At 44.5% G+C, this 22295-nt stretch overlaps 1 protein-coding gene across 1 annotated transcript; it reads left to right on the plus strand.

Moving 5' to 3' along the window:
* Positions 1–9876: 9876 nt before the first annotated feature.
* Positions 9877–19113, plus strand: LOC103644949 (uncharacterized). Its single transcript, XM_008668092.2, has 2 exons — positions 9877–9966; positions 16895–19113. Exons 1-2 carry the CDS (start codon positions 9877–9879, stop codon positions 17645–17647), a joined length of 843 nt encoding a protein of 280 aa, XP_008666314.1. The 3' UTR covers positions 17648–19113.
* Positions 19114–22295: the final 3182 nt, after the last annotated feature.

Below are 22295 nucleotides of genomic sequence, written 5' to 3' on the forward strand. Positions count from 1 at the left end.
CCGCGAACCTGTGCGGTAGAGCTCCGACTAAGGACTCAGAGAGCTTCAGCGATCACATAATCCTACAGTGCGCGTGTGAATTTGACAGAGAATGGCGTGGGTGAACAGGTCAATGCGAAGGCTGTCCTCGGCACCACTACACAGTGGCGCAACCTTGTTCCGGCCAACAAACAACGACAGCATTAAATAAAAGGACTCTAGTGAGCATCACTGACCTCTGGAGATTATGGAACCAGCACAACGCAGCCGAAAAACCCGTCGAGGATCCCTGGCCATGGTGAGGTGAAGAACGGGTGGGCGTGGTCACCTCAGGCAGGAAGATGGCGTACAAGTTTCTGTGAGAGACCAAGTTTGGTGACTGGGGAGAGGTGAGTACTAGCGTGAACACAGGAATTCCAGCAATTACGCAGTGGTCTCGAGCTAAAACCTGAGGGCAAGGGGAAGCTTTATTGAACCCAACCGAAGAGCACTAGATATGGACAAGTACCACTGAACGTGTAGGTAGGGCATGGACCTCAACTCAGACCTGATGTAGGAGAACCATGGGAATGCCATCACTGTATGACCTATTTTACGTGGCTTCCATGCACCCATACCACACAGGCTCATAACCACAGCCCAAATACACTGCATTTAGTCTATTTTACAGAGCCAAAATATCCATCCCTTCGTTCAGTAAACAGATAGGAAAGGGAGTAGATACGTCCCCCACTTGGGTATGCACTATGGTCCAAAACTTGATATTTTTGAAGGGGTGAGACTACCAAAATTCAGCACACAGCCCACCCCCAAATATATCTAGCTAGTTCACTGGATATGGACAGAGGTAAATACAGATAAAAAAACTCCACGGCAGCAAGGGATATCCCATGTTACTTACCCTCCCACAGCAAAGCTTATTCCTATCCATAACTGCCATAGAAGCAGCTGGATTCGTTAGTGGATGTAGATCTTTACTGCAGATATTTTTGATCCCTATTGAACTGCCACTGCTTGACTGAACTCACAACTTCACCCCTTTATTTTTCCCAGCTCCAAGCAACAACAGGGGAACCGACCTTAAGGAACCTTGTTCACCAACTAACCCACTATCAATCTTCCATACAGATTTAAGCCTTATAATCCTTAGATCAGACACTAAACAGCTCCAAAGTCAGGAGAAAAATACTGAACCAAATCCACAGTGACTGATTCAGGTTTGCATTTCCATGCCTGATAGACCGAAGATCCTAAAGGAAGAAAACACCTTCTGCAGATTCTATTAGAAACCGCGTCGAAGCTATCATCTGTAAAGCTTCGGCACAATGACAGATCTCAAGACGAAGGGGTGAATCGACTTAAAGATAAAATGACTTGAAGACCCATGATGTTTTGTGTCATTATTGTAGTCAATTGTAAAGGGCATAAATGTAATATCTCACAGGTTGTGCCCTGTGCCTATAAATAGGTGAACAGTACCCCTGTACTATTTACACAATCTTGTAACTGCCGGCACTTTACGCTGGAATTATTGCTTTCCGCTAAGACGAAGGTATAAATGTACTTAAATGTTAAGTATTAATATTTGTGTTCATGTAATAAAATATGTGAATAATGTTACTTATTTTTAGTATATCTTTCTATAATGTTTCATGTTTTATGTTTTTTACTTTATATTGTTTTACAAATCTGATCACGAAGGTGTGACCTTCGCGATATTTTGCTCATGGCCTTTGTCCGAAGCTCATTAAATCCTTGTGGAGATAATGCTTCAGCGGACGAAGGGCATTAACATTTAACATTTTATGTTGCCTTGTTCTTAATTCATAGCATTTGAGAACAAGTCCCCAACACCCGGCACCACTACACAGTGGCGCAACCTTGTTCCGGCCAACAAACAACGATAGCATTAAAAAAGGACTCTAGTGAGCATCACTGACCTCTGGAGATTATGGAACCAGCACAACGCGGCCAAAAACCCGTCGAGGATCCCTGACCATGGTGAGGTGAAGAACGGGTGGGCGTGGTCACCTCAGACAGGAAGATGGCGTGCAAGTTTCTGTGAGAGACCAAGTTTGGTGACTGGGGAGAGGTGAGTACTAGCGTGAACACAGGAATTCCAGCATTTACGCAGTGGTCTCAAGCTAAAACCTGAGGGCAAGGGGAAGCTTTATTGAACCCAACCGAAGAGCACTGGATATGGACAAGTACCACTGAACGTGTATGCAGGGCATGGACCTCAACTCAAACCTGATGTAGGAGAACCATGGGAATGCCAGCACTGTATGACCTATTTTACGTGGCTTCCATGCACGCATACCACACAGGCTCATAACCACAACCCTCACAGAGCCAAAATATCCATCCCTTTGTTCAGTAAACAAATAGGAAAGGGAGTAGATAAGTCTCCCACTTGGGTATGCACTATGGTCCAAAACTTGATATTTTTGAAGGGGTGAGACTACCAAAATTCAGCACACAGCCTACCCCCAAATATATCCAGCCAGTTCACTGGATATGGACAGACGTAAATACAGATAAAAAAAACTCCACAGCAGCAAGGCATATCCCATGTTACTTCCCCTCCCACAGCAAAGCTTATTCCTATCCATAACTGCCATAGAAGCAGCTGGATTCGTTAGTGGATGTAGATCTTTACTGCAGATATTTTTGATCCCTATTGAACTGCCACTGCTTGACTGAACTCACAGCTTCACCCCTTTATTTTTCCCAGCTCCAAGCAAGAACAGGGGAACCGACCTTAAGGAACCTTGTTCACCAACTAACCCACTATCAATCTTCCATACAGATTTAAGCCTTATAATCCTTAGATCAAACACTAAACAGCTCCAAAGTCAGGAGAAAAATACTGAACCAAATCCACAGTGACTGATTCAGGTTTGCATTTCCATGCCTGATAGACATAGTTCGAACACCTTTTTCTCTCTATTCCAAACAAGGATAGCTCAAGCATTCCTGAACAAATTTGTTCCCCAACCATGGCTCTTCAGGTTTACTATAAAAATCCAGGACCCAAAATATGTAGATCACAAGTTATGTGGATCTGAAGTTGGCCATACATCACTGAAACATAGTTTCAGTCCTCTGAATTTACTGAATCAGCCAACACTGCTCCCTTGTACATTTCCTTGTTTAGCTGCATTGATCACCCAATTTCTTTTAGTAACAGACCACTATCCCTTCACAAAAGTTATTCTCCGTGGATATCTCTACCTGTTTTGCATAGAAACTCATGGCTGAAATCATATAGAACAAATGTTGTGGTGATCCAAAATTTAGTAAAAACACTGAAAATTCAGTTTCAGAGGTCTGAAACAGCTCTGCACCCAGTCTGATAGGGATTTTTGTAACACTATTATCTCCAAATTACACACAGTAACAAGACCAATTATTTGCATAAACTTGTTCACCTTACTGTGGTCTTCAAATTTGATATAAAAAATTTAGCCCAAAACCAAATGGATTAGCCACAAATGAGCTCTAAACTCAGTACCGTTTACTGAATTTTAGTTTCAGTAAACTGAACAAAATTCTAGTCAAAGCAACCTCACACCCCATCTTGGAAATAAGTTCTCTCCCAAATTTATATAGCACCAAGTCCATCCCACTTTATAAAACTTGTTCTCATTACTAAGGTCTCGAACTTAGCTATAGCAACTTTAGTCCAAAACCACTTGCATTAATCACAAATGAGCTCCAAAGTAGACACCATTCACAGATTTCAGGTTTCAGCCACTGAACCTTTTCCATTACTTGCTCTAGGACTTTTAATCTCGGGACGAGATTCTTTTATGGGGGGGAAGGATTTAACACCCCTGGTGTTACTACCACTAAAACTTGAGCATAACATCATAAGCATTGCCATATCATGTGTTTGTTACACTTAGAATGCATTCACTAGGAAAAAAGTTCAAACAAGTTGTGTTGATGTGACATTTCATGGGTGAAACCCTAGGATACAGTACTTAACCCTAGACTGGGCTTAAAAGAGTAACCAAAGTCTAACTAAGAGAAAACTTCAAAACTTAGTTGTAATAATCATAAAATATCACCATGGATGGACTTAAGTAGCATCCAAACCCTAGAAGTACCAAAAACCCTAAATAGACCCCTAGAAAACCCTGGACTAAAACCCTACGGGGTTATCTGCAAAATGTGCACCCTTTTGGACCTAAGTGTGCAAAAACCATGGAATTAGGGTACCTTAACTCATATGGTTCACATGTGAGAAGATTTACAAATTAAACCATGAGTTTTGGGCTTATTTGCAAAAAGGCCACATTTGTGCTTCAATGGCTAAGTTTGAATTTGAGTGAATGGGATCAGCTCTGAAGCCCTATATCTTCCAAATTATGAGGATTTTGCCCTAGGTCAGCACATCAAGATTTTAGAGCTATGAAAGGAGGACAACTTTGCTATAGGGATTAAGCCTTGGTGCCATGAAATATTTTGAGATAATTAGATCCAAAGTTGGGCTATCAGACAACCCTAAGTCTGAATCCTCACAGCAGTGAAGTTGGATGAACTTAGAGCTCGATTTAGAGTTTGATTCACTACTCGATTGAGGGTAATTGCTATAGCAGAATTGTAGTTTATATAAAGGGCTACAAGTTTGCTACAGATGGATGGATGAGTTTTTACACGAAAATTCGAGATCTAGGCGTTGCAATTTGTTCTGTCAGGCGTCTGAAGGGAGTCTGATGGTACAGTGATCTGAACCTGATCTCTGGTTCAGCCCCCCTCGCCGTCGGTGGCCTTTGCGCCAGGATTCGCGCCGACCGTCGCGATTCGTGCCTCGGGAGAGTGGATTTCGCTCACCCGTGAAAAGATCTCGTCGCGGATGGGTTCGAGTTACTGTGGTTTCGCTATTCCTCGACCACTTGCACCGGCGATGTGGCTTTACGACCGTCACCGGAGTTGGCGTCTTTCACCGCGATTGTGCCACACCCCAGGCCATTAACCACGTTGCTATTAGCCGCACCAGCTCGCCGATAACCGCCGTAGCCCCTCAGCTGGTGAGTGCCACGGTAAAACGCGCCGGTGACTCATCCCTTCTTTCCGGCCGCCGCGTGTCTCCATCAAATTCACTGGCCACCGCTCAAGCACACTATAAATTGACGACACGGTCTGCTGCGTTGGGTCATCACCAAGCCTGAGCACCCGCTCCTGCCGCCGATTAGCCACCACAACTCTCCAATTTCCCATTTCCCCAATTCGGTTTCCACCGCCGTGGTAGAGCCCTCACCGTGGTCAGCGTATTCCAGGTCTGTTCATGCTCCCTGCTCCCTTGTTTCAGCATCCTTAGGTTCCCCTGATGCTCCCCGACCCTGCCAATTGGACTAGGACCCCTTAGATCACCGGGAACGCGTTCGATTGTCCTTGGTGCCCGCTGTCACCGTGGACAGAGCGAGTTAGAGCTCCGCTAGTGAAATTAGTTGAGGGGAAACACTTGTTAGGGCTTGAATTAGGTCCCAGCCAAAGTAGAGCACCTATCATCGAGTGATCCGACAGGTATAAGTCGCCGGAGTTCGGTTTCCCGCCGTGCGACGTCGTGGCCTGCGTGATGTGAAGAAATCAGAGTGCGAGGGTGTTTTTGCAAGTGTTAGTGAGACATAGAAATAACACCATGACCCTTAATCAGTTATCCAAATCAACGGGGGTCTCTGTGTAAATCTACCAACGCAGGCGCGCGCATGTGGGCGCGTCCCCGTATTCTGTTTTGAGTTAGGCCGATTGGGTCAGTTTTGGCCCAACACTATAGAACCTTTTTTCTTTTTCCTTTTATGCCAAAGCTAGAGAATTTCCAGAAAATTACAGAAAAATGCTAAAAATACCAGACCAATTTTACTAGGCTCCTAATTTTCTATAGTATTTAATAAAAATAGTTTTTTGACTTTTAGTTCAAATAAGGAATTATGGGATATTTAAAATAGCAAAAACACATACTTCTGGAATTTTAGAGAATAATTAATAATTCCAAAATTCACCAAACTTTTTAGATAAACTTTAAATATTATTTAGAAGCCTTGGGTAAAATTTGGTATGATTTGAACCATGTTTTGTACTTAGAACTCAAAACCCTAACCCCTGCCCTATGAACTTCACTATAGACTCCAAAAACCCTAGTTTCCTGGAGATCCGTGAAGGAAAGTTATATTCAAGACATTAGATAATAAACTTTTATTATCTTTGCATTTTCATGAGCATTACATGAGCATTCATTATTATATATGGCTATATTCAGAGAACGAGGAGGAAATAGAAGTTGAAGAAGCGAGGACTTCACCACCACCACCAGAAGAATCTCAGGCAGGAAACTGCTTTTACTTTGATATCTGTGGAGCAGAGCCTGATTCACCTATCACACAAGGCAAGCCCCGGTGCATTTGCCACCTCCTTGATGTTTTAAAAATCTTTATCACCTTGTTTGGTGCATTAGGTGATAGGAGTTGTGTGCTAAACCAGTTGCTGCATTTCCTTCCTTGGATTTGGTTACTTCTCCTTAATCCCCTGTTTTACAAAAAGGTTTTTCTTATGCTTAGCTTTGCTCTAGTAAAACAAAATGTTTTGTTTTGACAAAAGATGATGCTTCAAAGTGGGAGGGATGTTTTCAAAAATAAAACTTGATGGTGGATCCATCATGGCCATGATGGGTTCAACATCGGAAAAGATGTACCTCTTCCAGGTACCAAACTTTGGGTTTGAAATGATAAAGCTGAGACCGGGCGGGTGACTTGCACGAGAAGAGAGTCTCGGTGTAGTGTCTCCGCCTGAGTCGATTAAGGACCTTGTCGATGTAGGCTTGATGATCGAGGACCCTTTAACTGGTCACATGCCTCATCATGGGTAAGCTTTGCCTCGGGCAGACTAATACCAGAATAAGATAACACGCAATGGGAGTGGAGAGATTGCGAGAGTAGCGTGTACCCTCCGTGGCAAGAGGCTGGACGGGGGTGTATCTGTGCTCTCGGTTGGCGTGAACCTGATCTGGTCTTAAGAACCCCGGTGGCGAGTTGACATATGCAAGGGTTAAGTGCTACATATGTCGTGTGATTGGAGATCCTTAGCTGAGTATAATCGATTCGAATCGCCGTAACTTCGCGGACATGAAGACTTGGTCACTACCCTACACGTAGCATTCCAGTGAATAAGAAGGGTTGATAAGAAATTGGCTAATATAGGTCAAGTGCTTGAACTAGGGTAGAAAGAACTCTAGAGCTCAGGTAATGACTTAACTTGCTAATAAAACAGGACTTTTAAGGATCCATTATTAGTAAGCATTTCTGCAAACATAGTCATTGATTATTGAAAAACCATACCTTGATCCCCAATGGCCAGCATATCCTTGAGAGTCTTTTATTTTGATGGGTAAGACTTGCAAAAGTACATTTCGTACTTAGGGCTTTGTCCCATGTTGTTTTAGGTGAAGAAGCAGCAAATTTTTGTTGCTTCTGTTCCTAGGTGGTGCCCAAAGAAGAAAATCAGGACTGAAGCTGCGGGAGGAAGGGTCCTCCGTTAAGAAAAACTTTTTACTGTTTATCGGGAGGGGTTTTTGCCTCCCGGGTTATGTAATAATAAAACTCAGCACTCTTATATTGTTCTGGTCTGTAATAATACAACTCTTTCTTACTTTAATATAAAGTAAGTTATTATAACTGCTTCCGCATTCTCGTACCTCCGATGTATTGTAATGTCTGCGTGACGGGTGAAACGCTCTTGGGAAAGGTAAAGAATATAGATACCGAACTTGTCAAGTGATCAGGGGCACCTACAGGGTTGTCTGAGGTCCGTTGGACAAGGACAACTGTAGGTGGGCCTAATGATTTGGGAGGTTCTATCACAGCTTGGTATCGAACAAAACCAAAACTAATGAACCTCTACACCCCAACCTTGGCAGAGCAAGCACTACGCCCCGGCCCCCATTGGTAGCCCTCCGACAAAGCCAACTACACCCCCAGCTTCATCTAATTAATCAGCTAAGGGCATCCCATTCCACCCACATGGTTGCACTGTTATCCCGGGTGGTCACTCCACGAACAGGTCCTTACAGAGAGGTACTCAGGAAAAAGGCCTGAGCCCCCTAGAGTATCATAATATCAAAAACATAATCAGGATAACAGTATCGTATCATAAACGTTCACATCATGTTCAATGATTAAAGTTAAGGCAATAGCAAAATGCTAACCATGATAACCCAAAAGGTAGACAAGGATAAGGTACATACAAACTAGTCAATCCTTAGGTTTAGATAATGTAATGCGGGATAGTGAATCATAAAATATGTAGGACATAATAGGTCAGAGGACACTTGCCTTCACTAGGTTGTTGCTCAGGGAGGTCTCCAACAACACACTCAAGAACCTCGGACTGCTCGTTGTCTAAATAAAGCGAGCATGCATTCAATACATTTGGAAAGTACAAATGAACAACACACCATACATGTACAAACATAGGAATGCATCTTAAAAACTCAATACTACATAAGGGATAATGGTTTCAAAGTATAACATAACTATAACATAAACTAACCTCATTTGGAAATAGATGGTTATTTCTCTAAGTGTTACTCACAAATACATAATATAGTTCAATTTATTTTATTATGACTTAAAAATTAGACCAGAGATGATTTCATGTATTACACATTATTAATCTTACAAGATTAAACACATTTGAATCTCTAGGGTTCTCTTTTTATTTATTTTATTAAATAAGCAAAACTACACGTACATTAATTCATACTTAATCACAAAATCTAGAATGTGCAGATAGTAAATGAGACTATTTTATTTAAACAGAGAATAATCCTATGAACATTTTGCAATTTGAATCACTAAATTTGGAGTTCATATGCAAAAGATATGAAATAAACAAGTTTGGGAATTCAAAATATGAAATTAGGTCTAATTCTGTGAATATTTAAAAGTCCACGGTTAAACCTGCAGGATTACAGGGGCCTGCGCGCGAAAACCAGGGACGACGGGTTGATTTCCAATAAACCGAGGGTCTTTTTAATAAAACTACCGCGCGAAGGGGTATCGGGTGAATCTAACTGTCAGATCTAAAACCAACGGCTGAGATTAGATCAGCAACCGAGGGCGCGCGTGTGGGCAGGCGAGCCCTGACAGGTGGGCCAGGGGCGTCAGCGATAGAGGGGGAGGGCGCACTGACCGAGTGGGCCCAGCGCCAGCGGGCTTGGGCGCTGGCAGGCGGGCCAGGGGCGTAGGGCGCGCGTGCGCGAAGCGGTATCCCGCGATCTGGGCCGTGCGATAAAGATCGAATGGAGGGGATCAGACCGTGGAGGGGCGAACGACTGCGGGCGGCGCTGCTCCTCTCCGCGGTGGTGAGGTCGCCGGAGTTGAGGTAGGCGCGAGCTAGGGTGGCTCCGGGTTCGCCGGAGTTGGGCAGAGAGGGAGAGAACGCCATGGCAAACTCAATGGCAGGAAAGAGGCCACGAATCCGAGGGTAGAGAGGGAAGAACGGCGGAGAGAAGGTCTCGGGCGGGCCGGAGTAACTCTGGTGAGGAATCCCGGCCACTAGAGGGGGCAATCGGCTGTGACAGGGCTCGGGCTAGTTCCAGTAGAGGCGAGGGGGGGACACCCTGGGCCAAAGCCTGGGCACTGGACAAGGTCGGGATGGCCGGACACTGTGCGGGCGCCGCAAGCAGGCGCGGCCACACGCCGGCGAGGCCAAATTGGCTAAGAGCAAGCGCGAATAGAGTAAAACAAGCACGGGGGCGGGAATCTCACCTCGGGGCAGAGCTCGGGGAGGCCTGGCGTGGTCTCCGGCGAGCTGGATGGTCGGGAACGCGGGCGCGGGTCTCTAGTGGCGGTTGGCGACGTGGGCAGAGCACGAGAGAGGGCGGAGCTACGCGAAATGAGCCAGGGGCGAGCGCGGGGTACTAGCGGGGCTTTAAGAAGGGAGCTGGGCGCGTGGGCGGGCGTCGTGACTGAGAAATCCAGCGATGTGCGCAAGTGCGCACTCACCGGTCAACGGCGGGCGCGGGGAGGGCGGATCTGATAGGGCAGGCCCATGGTGTAGAGAGAGAAAAGGGGACGCGCGGGGCAACGACTCAGCAACTGGCGAACCGGGCCCGCGAGACAGAGAGAGAGAGGAGGGGAGCGCGGGTGAAGAAACCGGCGCCGATAGGTTGGCCCCACTGGGCAGAGAGAGAGAGGGAGGGCGCGGGGGAGGGAGAGCTGCCACTGACAGGCAGGGTCTGCCTGTCAGGCGGCGCGGGCGCGCGGTCTGGCTGGGCTGGCTAGGCTAATGGGCTGCTTTCCCTTTTCCTTTTTCTCTGGATTTTCTAATTCCTTTTCTATTTCTTTTCTATAGGGTTTTCAAATCCAAATTCAAATTAGGTTTTAAATTCAAATAAATTCAAACATGTGCAACACTTCAAAGAATATTTTAAACTCAGCATGATGCAACATGTCATGACCCATAGTGTTTTGGCAAAAATAAATAATTAACCTTCACTAGCTTAAGCTAATTCTACTTAAAAGCAAGAGAGAGAGAATTTAGAGATAGATAGAAACTAGTAAGAGAAGAGTAACACATGAATTTGGGTGATAATTAGAAAGAAATTTTATACCCCCAAATTAGGGTGTTACATAGTATGATTCTCATAGAAGCATATATGGACTAATAGTAATATGGTCAATCCAATTCACGATTCCTCATATCTTATTCACTTTGGCTTGACCAATCCTCTTAATCACTTAACCTCTATTCTGATCATATTTATGCAGTGATTTCTTAGGTATTGTCCATTTATATTAAAACCAATACAGAGACCATATTGTATCCATTTGCATTGTCTCATTGGTTATTTAACCTTGTGTTGAACCTTTGTTCACTGATCATTATACATTATTCAAGTATGTTCATCATACTGAATTTCCTATTCAATACTTGACAAACTCATTAGACCTTTAAATGTGTTGTTATCCAAATCACCAAAACTCTCAAAACGGATGAATGCACTTTCAATCTCACCTCATGCACTAATGGGAACTCGGATAGAAGACACCATGCAACTTCTAATTTCCATCAGGGGTCATCTCCTGACAGCATTGTTGGATTCAGGATCAACACATGACTGACTTTATTAATAACTACACCAAGTTGCAGGGGATACCCACACCTTGATGACAATCATTACAAAGATCCAACTTCATTACATGTTCATCATGACAAACATTCCAACATACGATAAGCAAACTAACTCTAACTAAGACTGACTAAACTAAAACACTGAATTAAGCACTATTACAGACTCTGACTGTGTCGATCTATGGATCCAAATCTATCCGGGTCCTACAGTCTGGGGTACCATAGTCGAAGCGACCACGGGGTAGTGAGCGGTTAGGGTGCTGAATCCCGACAGGGGCAGGAGAACCACCATCCAAATAGTGGCATGCAGCGCACTCAGCACGCAATTCTGCAACCTCCGCCCAAACCTTGCCCAACTCGTCAAGGGCGTGGTCCAACTCTGTGTTGAGCACGGCGGCCAGGTTGACCATGTTTTCAGCCTGGGATTGCCCTCACCAACGAGCGAGACAATCACACCTCTAGCACTGCCGGTCGAACAACGAGGGTAGTACTTCAGGTCAAAGCCATCAGCTACCCCGCTAAACAACGACCAGTACTGAGAAAGTGCACGTCATGCTGCATCTTGCATGGCTGCCTCGGTAGTATCCCTCTTAGTAATAGAATAGTGCTCTGAGAAGGCCTCTGCACCCTGGAGATCATCGTCCAGACGGCGCACCAAGCAAGTAGCCTCCCATTGGTCCGGGTATAACCCGCGATGATGCAGGTAGACTACACAACGGTACTCGATGGACCAAGTGTGTCGGTCGAAGGCCCGACGCAACAGGGTGTCGAGAGCGTCGTGGAAGTGACACCCACGAGCGGCGTCACGAGTGATGGGTCTAGCGATCCACCCCTCCGGATCTGGCTCCTCCGAGAGCTCTGTGTCGTGGCTCAAACTGCCATCGACGTCGTCGTCGTCTCCGTCAGGTCCCTCCAGCAGCCAGGATGCCCTATGGTGGTGCAGGGGGCATCTCTAGCTGAGGTACAGGGGAAGGCGGCCTCTCAGACTCCACCTTCTACTGAGGCGAGGGGGAAGAGTCCTGTTGTTCCTGCTCCTGCTCCTGGCATTGGTGCTCCTGCTCTTCATGCAGGCGACGATGCAGTCTCTCCAGGTGACTGGACTGACTTAGCACCGTACGACGCAGTGGACGCTCCGCTAGGCGAGAAGGAAAAAAGGGGATCACAGACTTACGTGCAGTGCACCTGATATGGGCCATCTACAAAAGACATCGTAAGCACAAGAGTAAGAGTGGAACTATGAGACCAGAAAGTAAACAGACAGAAAAGTGAGACAAAACATTTGAGGTAAGTAAATAACATAGAGTTGGTCAAAATGACCAACTTTTGAAAGGACCCTAAGGTGAAGGTAAGAGTAGGGGTCTATAGTCCTTAGGGCAACCATTCTAGTCTAGGTTAGTGGTCCTACAGTCAGCTTGGCTTTGATACCACTTATGTCACACCCAGTTTTGGAAGGTAAACCGAATGCGAACCATGTACATGCCAGGATCAGAACTCACGTACACAGCGCTTACATATTTGGACATCATCACACAATCCTCGAAATAAATAGCGGAAAGGTACTTTAATTACATCAGACGTCTGATACATCCATAGAGTCTAATACATATCCATAGTGTTCAACATTAACATCAAAGTGCAGAGTAACGAAAAGTAGAAGATAAGCCTACACAGGCAGCTGACTGGGGGTTTGCCACTAAAATAAACTAGAACTCGTCGTAGTCCTGGAACTCCTCAAAGTCCTCCATGTTACCAACATCACCACCTGAGCACTGAGTACAGTGGGGACAACCTGGGGTGGGGTGGTTTGTAAAGCAAGGGTGAGTACACATCAACGTACTAAGCAAATGTCCTCTTTGGCTAAAGTGGTATGTGGAGTTAAGGTTAAGTAGTTTCTTTTAGTTGGTCAAGTTTTTATTACATAAATAGAGCCAAATTTTAGTAATAAACCCAGTTATTACCCAGGAGTACTCCCTCCAAGAGGAAATACCAGAGATCAAAATTATAACCATCATTGCTAATCATCATCATAAAAGTAATCAAAGTTCTTCTAATCAAAGAGGATCCCAAGGCTGCTCATAACCGTGAGCACGGCTGATATACCAGTTTCTAACACTCTGCAGAGGTTGCACACTTTACCCACAAGCCGTGATTCCCATTTTGCCCGGGGTTCTAGCCTCCCCATTGATCACTACCAAGGTGACCTAGCTGGGTCTCACTATATAGCCTTTATAAAGATTTCCTAGAGGTCATAGCCGTCCGTTAGGTTTCTCCAGTTTGATAAACATAGTATATCTCCCCAAAAGAAGGGTGACTAACAAAACCAAATCAAAGAACCTCTGCATCCAGCCTCGGCAGAGCAAGTACTGTGCCCGGACCCCATTGATGGCCCTACGGCGAAGCCAACTACTCCTCTGGTTCCTCTAATTAATCAGCTAAGGGTGTCCCATTCCACCCTCATGGTTGCACTGTTATCTCGAGTTGTCACTCCCCAAACAGGTCCTTACGGAGAGGTACTCAGGAAACAGCCTGAGTCCCCTAAAGTAATTACAGGAACCTCATCGGGATAACATCATCGTATCATAAATTATCACATCATGTTCATTGATTAAGTTAAAAGCAATAGCATAAGCTAACCATGATTAACCCAAAGGTAAACAAGGGTAAGGTAAATACGGACTAGTCAATCCTTAAGTTTCAATAATGTAATGCAGGACAGTGAATTATAAAGTAAAGTAGGATATAATAGGTCTGAGGACACTTGCCTTCACTAGGTTGTTGCTTAGAGGGATCTTCGGCAACACACTCAGGAACCACGAGCTGCTCGTTGTCTAAATAAAGCGATCATACATTCAATACATTTGAAAAGTACAAATGAACATCACATCAAGCATATACCAACATGGGAAAACATCTCAAAAGGTATAGTATTAAATAAAAGAGAATGAGATCAACTTATAAAATGAACTAATCTTAATTAGGAGTTGATTACTCTCTAAGTGTTTGGAATATATCTCCAAAGGGTAAAGTAGTAATTTAAACAAAGGAAGAGATTAAATTATAAGATGGACTAATCTCATTTAGGAATTTATTATTCACTAAGTGTGGTCCACAATTACATAACCTAATTCTATTCATTTTATTGAGACCTAAAAGTTAAACCAAAAATGAATTCATGAAATGCATTTCACTAATCTCACAAGAATAAATATACTTTCATTTTTTATTTATCTCATTAAATGAATAAATCAACATATACATTAATCTTATACCTTAGGTGTAAAATTAAAGTGTACAGACTATAGATGAACATAATTTATTTGGACAGAGAATCATCTTGTGAACATTTTGCAATTCGAACCACTAAATTTGGAGTTCATATGAAAAAGTAAACAAGTTTTGAAGTTTGAAATATGAAATTAGGGCTAATCATGTGATTAAATAAAAGTATAGGGGGCTATCCAAAATAAACCAGGTGCCTACGCGATAAAACAGAGGACAGCGGGTTGATTTCCTAAAACCCGGGGGTCTCTTAAGTAAAACTTACACGCGAAGGGGTACGGGGTAACCTCGGCCATCAGATCACAGATAAACGACTAGGATTAGACCGCGCGGGCGCGACTGACAGGCAGAGACAAGGCGTCAGCGAGCCAGGGCGGGCTGACCGGCTGGGCCCAGGGGCAGGGGCATAGGTGAGGCGGAGAGGGGAGAGCAGTCGGATCTAGATCGGAGGGCTGCGATCAGATCCGCACTGATGAAACCTAAACCGCCCGATCTCGGACGGACGCCCGAGATCTAACGGCAGGGAGCCAGACCTAAACGCGGTGGCGCCGCTCGGTCCCGCGGCGAGGGCTCGCCGGAGACGAGGGGACTGGCCACGGCGGGGCTCCAGAGGCTTGGGAAATAGCTCGGGTGCGTTCAGGGCGGTCTGGCAGACTCGGTCATGGGCATCACGCTGGCGCAGGGGCACCAGAGGGCGTAGACCACGGTGAGGCGGGCTAACGGCGGTGTGGATCAACTCCGGCGAGCAATCACGCGATGACCAGGGCAATAAACAGGGAAATAGGGGCGTGGGGAGATTGCTCACCTTGAGAGGAAACGCTGGAGTAACAGGGCAATGGCGAAGGCATAGGGACGCCTCGGGGCGACGGAGGCGGAGCTCCAGCTGCATAGGAAGAACTCCGGTGAGCGCGTACGGGGCGGACTAGAGGGATTAGGGATGAACTGAGGGGTGTTCTATGTGTCGGGTGATAGGGTGGAGCTTACCGAAGCAACAGACGCGGCGGGAGTTCCACGGTGACCTTAGAACGGGCGGCGGACGTCGGTGGGCGGTGGCGGAGCTCTGGTCGCGCGTAGAGCGAGAGAAAGGGCAAGGGGATTCAGCTGAGGGCGCATGTGAGCGAGGGAAGGTGGGCGAGAAGGGCGCGGGGCTCAAAAGGGGCGTAGACACGAGGACGTGGCCGGAGAATGCGCGGACGTGGGCGCGTCCACGGCGAGGGATCGTGGGCGGGAGGTTGGGGATGTCTGACAGGTGGGCTCGGCGGGACAGAGAGAGAGAGAGAGCGGGCGCGGGGAAAAGGAACGACGCCGACAGATCGGCCCCACGGAGCAGCGAGAGGAAGAGAGAGAGAGCGCTCGGGTTGGCTGTAACACCCCTGGTGTTTGCCTCCTCCTAAACTGTTCTTATGGACTTAAGCACGAGATATCGGTAATAATAACGATCTCTATGTTCTAATACTCACATATCATAATTTCGACCTTCATCTCTATCTATCTGGCATGTTCTAAATATTTCATGAAGATTGAAACATATTGTTCCGTGAATTAACGACTCTCGTGCCTATTAAAAATTTATTGATTGAGCGAAGGAGAATTTTGAAGATTATCTCGTCTTGTGGGTTCGCCAAATAAATTTATTAGAATTCGACGACTAAAATATTCGGTGCAAAAGAATCGGTACCGCTCGTTGTCGAAGAAAAATCATGTGCAAGGTCGATAATCACGTATTTGGGTTGTTAGCAGATGAGATTTATATGGTTTCAATTATCAAACACAGAGGGTATGAATTTAAGCAAGAATTATCGGTGAGAATAATGGCTTCTATGTCCTAATCATCTTCACCTATCCTAATTTTCAACATCGCATCTGTCTCCGTTTTTTTGAACCGTCCAAAATATATTGCGTAGTTCGGTGTTAAACCGCTATCTGCAAGGTCGAGCCTAGTGCCAGCTTAAAATTAATTAATTAAGGCTAGTTGGAAAGATCACCTAAGTATTTTGCACTTGTTCGAGCGGTCTCTACGAATTCAGTAGAGACACTACTAGGGGCAGACCGTTTAAATAAACCAAACCCGAACTAACCGAAACTGGAACAATTGTTAGCCGATTCGGTTTCCTATTTCAAAATCAAGAAAATAATCTGTGTAGCCGAAATGTCGTTTTAATTTGGCTTGTTTGTCTCTCGCTTAGATGTACACCTTCAGATATAAATAACTGATTAAATTCATATGACTTTGGAAGTATTTATCCAATCAGATCTTAACTAAATATTGTATCCCATATTATTTTGGTTAAACCCTGTATTGCCTTTTTAAACCCTAATCCCAAAATTTATATTTATTTATATATTTTTGTTAAAAAAAGAAAGCAAAATATCTCATAACCCCACCGCCCTTGATTCCTTTTCATTTATCTTCTCAACGCCACTTCCTTATCTCTTAAACCCCAACGTCTTCTCATGGAAGCCTCTCCGATGCGTGGCCACGTGCAGTCCAAGACACTAGCTTCTCCACGTCGCCTGGAGCAGCAGGCGCCCAGCTCCTTGCATCAAGCAAGCCCGGCGGCTAGTTCCCTCTCCCAGCCGAGCTCCTCCCCTTCCAGTAGATGAGCACGACGCCCTCCTTCATCTCCATCCCCCAGCTGCTCAGCTCCTAGCTAGGTGCCGCTCCTCCCTACTCCTACTTCATTCGGTCGACCACCGCCACGTCCTGGTGGCCGGGCATCCTTCCTCACTGTTGGCCGTGTGCAGCTCCTTCCCTGCCTGCTCGAGCTCGCCCTCAGCTCTCGGCTATGGAGTTCGCCCCTGCTCCTCTGCACGCCTCGTCCACGCATGCCTCCTGGCCGCGATCGGCTCTGGCCCAGGCCGCCGTCGCGCCCGGAGTTTTGGCACGTCTTCCTGCTCAGACCAATTTCGCACCTCACCATCCATGGAGCTGCTCGCCGACCACCGCCCACAGTCGTGCCTAGGTCCGCCCGTTCTTGCCAAATTCTCCCTCAGTCATGCTGTTGGTCGCCTTCCTGCTCCCCACGCCAACGTCCTGTGCATCGCCGCCGGAGTTCGACTTGCTGCTTGTGCGAGCTGTATCGAGCTCGTCCGACCATGGCGCTCACTCCCCAGCCGTTCTCTTGCTCCTCGCACCGTGATTGCCATGTTCACTAGCAACCGCAGTTTCGTCGTGTCGCAAACCGTGAGCTGGGACTCCACCGTCTTCGGCCGTCGACTAGCTCGCCAAGGCGTTTTTCACATTGAAGCATAGTTGTCGTGCCCTGCGTCCTCGCCGTGTCCGTAAAGCCGTTGTGGAGTTGTTGTCGTTCGCCTCCACGCCATGTGAGGCAGCGTCGTTGATCTCTTCATGGTGCTCGTCGTCGTCTCCTCATCGCCATGCCGAACGTCTCAGACCCCGCCAACCTGTCGCCGGAGAAGCACAGTGCAGTACGATGCCCCATTAGGTGTTCGGTGTTATGTGTGAACCAGAAGTTATTGCCAATATCGCGGTGTTCAAGTTGAGTTTATTTTATCGGTGAGTTGATCCCCTACTTCTATTATTTTGTTTTAATGATTGGATGTGTTGCATTAAATTACTGGTCGTATTGATAGTCATTATATGCTATTTTTATTTAAAAATGGGCTATTAATGTTTATGTAATTTCTGGTAATAATTATTAATTAGACGTTTTTATATGTATATGGTAAAGTTTAGGTGGCAATGTAATTTAGACGAGGAGTGCTTTGGTGGTGGATACAAATTATTAGGGTAATTTAATTGATTTAATATTTGCGATACGCTTGTGATCGCAATTGTGGAGTAGACACATCGTGTAAAGCTCGGGTTTAATACGAGTTAGGCGAAGGAGGTTTTGGTAGACAAGTATATGATGTTGGTGAATCGATGATGTTAAAGATAGGTTTAATATTAAATCAGCTAGCTGACATGTTTTGTTAGGTTAGTTGTGTTAGATTCGACTAATCTTGACAAGCATGATTGTTGTACTTAGTCATCTGTCGTTGGCCAGTGTACATAAGTACTCTAGATATTTAAGTCACTGAGAAATTAGTTTTACCGAACACTATGTCATCTATTAATGTTGTATCCGTTAGAGTAAATATTGTGATGTTTGATTTAGTTAAGAGTGTAATTCAAATTAATTAAGACACACAGTTTAAAGAGTTAATTAGATTGTTGCTATACTTATTTTAAGTCGTTGGTATTAAATAATGATGAGTCCAAGTTTTATTAGACTTCCGATGAAATATTTTACTAAGGATGATAGTGCGGGTTAAATAATTTATTCTTGCTAGATTTCGGAATTAGATCCAATCAGAAAGGAGGAACATGAGTGTTGTTCTTGGTGTGTATAGTTTGCTGTTTCGTGATGTTTGTGTTAGATTTGGTTAGTCTTGAAAAACATGATCATTGTACTTGGTCATATGTCGATAGCTAGCGTTTGCTTATTAAATGCCATGATGCCTTACCAGTAAGTGTTTGATTCTTTACTATGTAACATCGTAATATTATCTTGCGATATTCGTCTTGATGTTCATACATGTGCATCGTGCATCTCATGAGGTACGCTAGTTGATCACGTGATGTGAAGAACAAGAACTGGATTAATCTCAAGGTGATGCGGATGATGAACCTGGAGATGGATAATCTGAACGAGTGCCAAGAAAAAGAATGGTCGCCAAGTGGACGTCATCTAACAAACACTAACCTAGTGTTATCCCAGGCAAGCCCCGGTGCATTTGCCACCTCCTTGCTGTTTTAAAATCTTTATCACCTTGTTTGATGTATTAGGTGATAGGAGTTGTGTGCTAAACCGTTGATGCATTTCCTTCCTTGATTAAACAACCCTAATACCCGTTTTATGAAAATTTAGTGATGCTTAGCCCTGCTTATTAATTTAGGATTGTTTTTAAAAGATGATGTGTAACACGGGATATGGGAGTTTGTGAAATACAATGACTTGTGATGATGAAGCCATTGTGGCCGTGATGATTTCATCATTCAAGTACGATACCTCTCTCAGGTATCAAGTTTTGGGAAATAATATGTAATGTAGACCAGACGTTGAGCAGGAAAGTTCGCCTGTCTGTGTCGATTAAGGACCGTTCGATGTAGGCCTGTTGTGGTGGAGACTTTGAACCTAGCCACATGCTCCGGTAAGCCTGAACCTGGCTATTCCATACGTGAAAAGACAATCACGCACTGGGCGTGGGAGATGGTGGGAGTAGCGTGTACCCTCCTGGCTAGAAGCTAGACGGAGGAGTACTGTGCTTCCGGGTAGCGCGGACCGGTTCACGTTGTGGAGGATCTATGGGAACGGTTGACATATGCAAGGGTTAAGTGCTACATATGTCGTGTGGTTACAGATCCCCAGCTGGGTATAATCGGTTTGAATCGTCGTTGCTCCTCGGTGATGGAGACTCTACCCTCCGACCACTCATCGTAGTTATAAGTAAAATAAGAATTTGGGTAAAAGAAAGCTAGACTAGGACAAGTGAATGCTCTAGATCAGGCAAATCTAGATTCAGGAAAAGTACTTAACTTGTGAAGTAAAATTTTGGCATAAGGATTCACTACTAGTAAGCTCTTCTGCAAATGAGTCTTTGAAATTTGATAAGCCTTATCTTGATTCCCGATAAGCCAGCATATCCTTGAGAGTCTTTTCTTTAGTCGGGTAAGTCTTGCTGAGTACTTGCGTACTTAGTGTTTTATTCCCATTGTTGCTGCAGGTTACGAGTCACTTTGACTGTGATTGATGTTAAGTGCCGGTGGGCTCGGCCTTCTTATAAGTCTAAGTACTTCTTCTATACTTTTTATTGAGGATTGTCATTAAGCTAGCATATATTTCAAACTTATAAATAATTTATAACTTTTCAAAGTTTATTCATTTGAATCACTTTTGTAAGCACTCCGATAAATATAATGTAAATTTGTTGTAACTTGTAAAATTTGGTAATAATAATTCCGCTGCAAAATTGTTGGTGTGTGATTTGTGTTTACTTAATCCTGCGGTCCTGGTTGTAAGTAGTTTATCCGAGGTCCTTGGGACACTCGGACAGATCCTGTTAAGTTATCTGGTGCACATGCATAGCTGTCTGAGGTCTTTGAGACAAGGGCAGGTGCATGTGGGCCCAATAACTTGGGAGGTTCTTCCACAGCTGGTATCAGAGCTAGATTAAGTATAATATGGTCACATACTTATTTTCAAAACAAAGTTTTGGTTTTGGAAAATCTATTTTCAGTTAAACACATTGTTTGGTTTTGAAAAACATATTTGAAAAACTATAATGCTAGCGACATCGTCTGTTAAGCCCTAAATTAAGGACTATCAGGTGGCTTAGATCAAAATACTAACCCACAACTGGGGGAAATTGCATACATGTGTAATGTTATTTTTTAGGTCATTCAGTTTGAATGGATCAACGCTCAGGTAAGGTGAGATGTGAGAGCATGACCGAACAAACGTCGATCTAGGGAAGAGTATAAAAGCGCTTGATTATATACATGTTACACATATGTATATATGAAGGCTGCGATGTGGACTATTTACTTTTCTGGGATTCAGTACCCCCTGGATGTGTATAGGAATACAGACATGGGAATACTGAGAAGTGTAATGTACTTGTAACGATGCACCTACGCTCAGGTAAGAAGGTGAGTTACCATAATGAGCTGCCCTATGGTTAAAGTGTGGCAGCGACGCCTATGCGTGGCTCGGCGCTTAATGAAGAGCTGGCCTCCATATAAAAATATATGGAGTATAAACTGTGATAAACTGTCATGTTTGAATTGCATCATGGGAAAATTGGGTTGTAATGGAATTTTTCTACAGGTACACTAACCTCGAAAACGTATGTATAGTTGACGACTAGCAAAATACCGAGAGAGTCATAAGTATGCCATCGATATAGAACGCTATTGCCACATTAGATTGGCAAAACTTGTGAGGACGCATAGGACGAACATGCATCTTGATTGTTGCATCGTGTTTGTTACATGTGCGCGAAAATGCTTCTCTCATCTTTATTCTAGTAGCCAGTGATTGTAGATAATGTGGTGTAATGTTGTATTATGAACTTCAATGAAATAGTTGTCCTCCGTTCTTTAGGTAATCCGTTTAGGTGTTATATGTGTTTGCTCTTGTGCTTAATGTGCCAATAGAATGTTTGTGACATGTTTGCCTAAACCCCAAAACTAGTGCATGTTCTTATTTAGTGAACCGTGACCCAAATTTGAATTTTTTTCGTTATCCCTCCATGACCAAACTCATACAAATAAATGCTTAGATAATTTCTTTTTGGACATAAAGTGTATCCGGGCTTAAAACAAGAATATCGAGTCATGTTTCCTTCCAAAACCATGCCCTTGTTCGATTGATGCAAGCTGATGTCCCTATTTCAGTTTGCCTATTCTTGAGGATCACATCATTGTGTTATCAACCTAACCTAGGAAGGACATTTCTGATCATTTTTCTTGAGTTTGATGCCTTTGGCTTCCTCATATCTATCAAAGACATATGAATTTAATCTTATGATTGTTTTCCCTCCGTATCTAATCAGATACTAATCCTCGACCTTGTAATCATTGCAATGGGCATAGAAATATGCTTGGGGCTGAAGCAACAGTCTCCCATCGTACTCCTTCATCAAGTTTAGGTTATGGCCATGGCTTGTTCATTTCATCGGGCCATGATCTATTTGGCTCTCTACTTGTAACCATTCTTACAAGTGGAGTCTATTTTGTATATTGCCATCCTTACTCAGTCTATTTGTGCCGCGTGAGATTTCTTATTAGTTACGTCTGGTAATGGTGTTATTACTAAAACTGATGGTGCCGCTACAAAACCGAGGGCCTCCTGTGGGTGATCAACACATGGTTGCGTTGCTCGGCACACACTGGT

Source organism: Zea mays, chromosome 1 (genome assembly GCF_902167145.1).
Source record: "Zea mays cultivar B73 chromosome 1, Zm-B73-REFERENCE-NAM-5.0, whole genome shotgun sequence".
Classification (NCBI taxonomy): Eukaryota; Viridiplantae; Streptophyta; class Magnoliopsida; order Poales; family Poaceae; genus Zea; species Zea mays.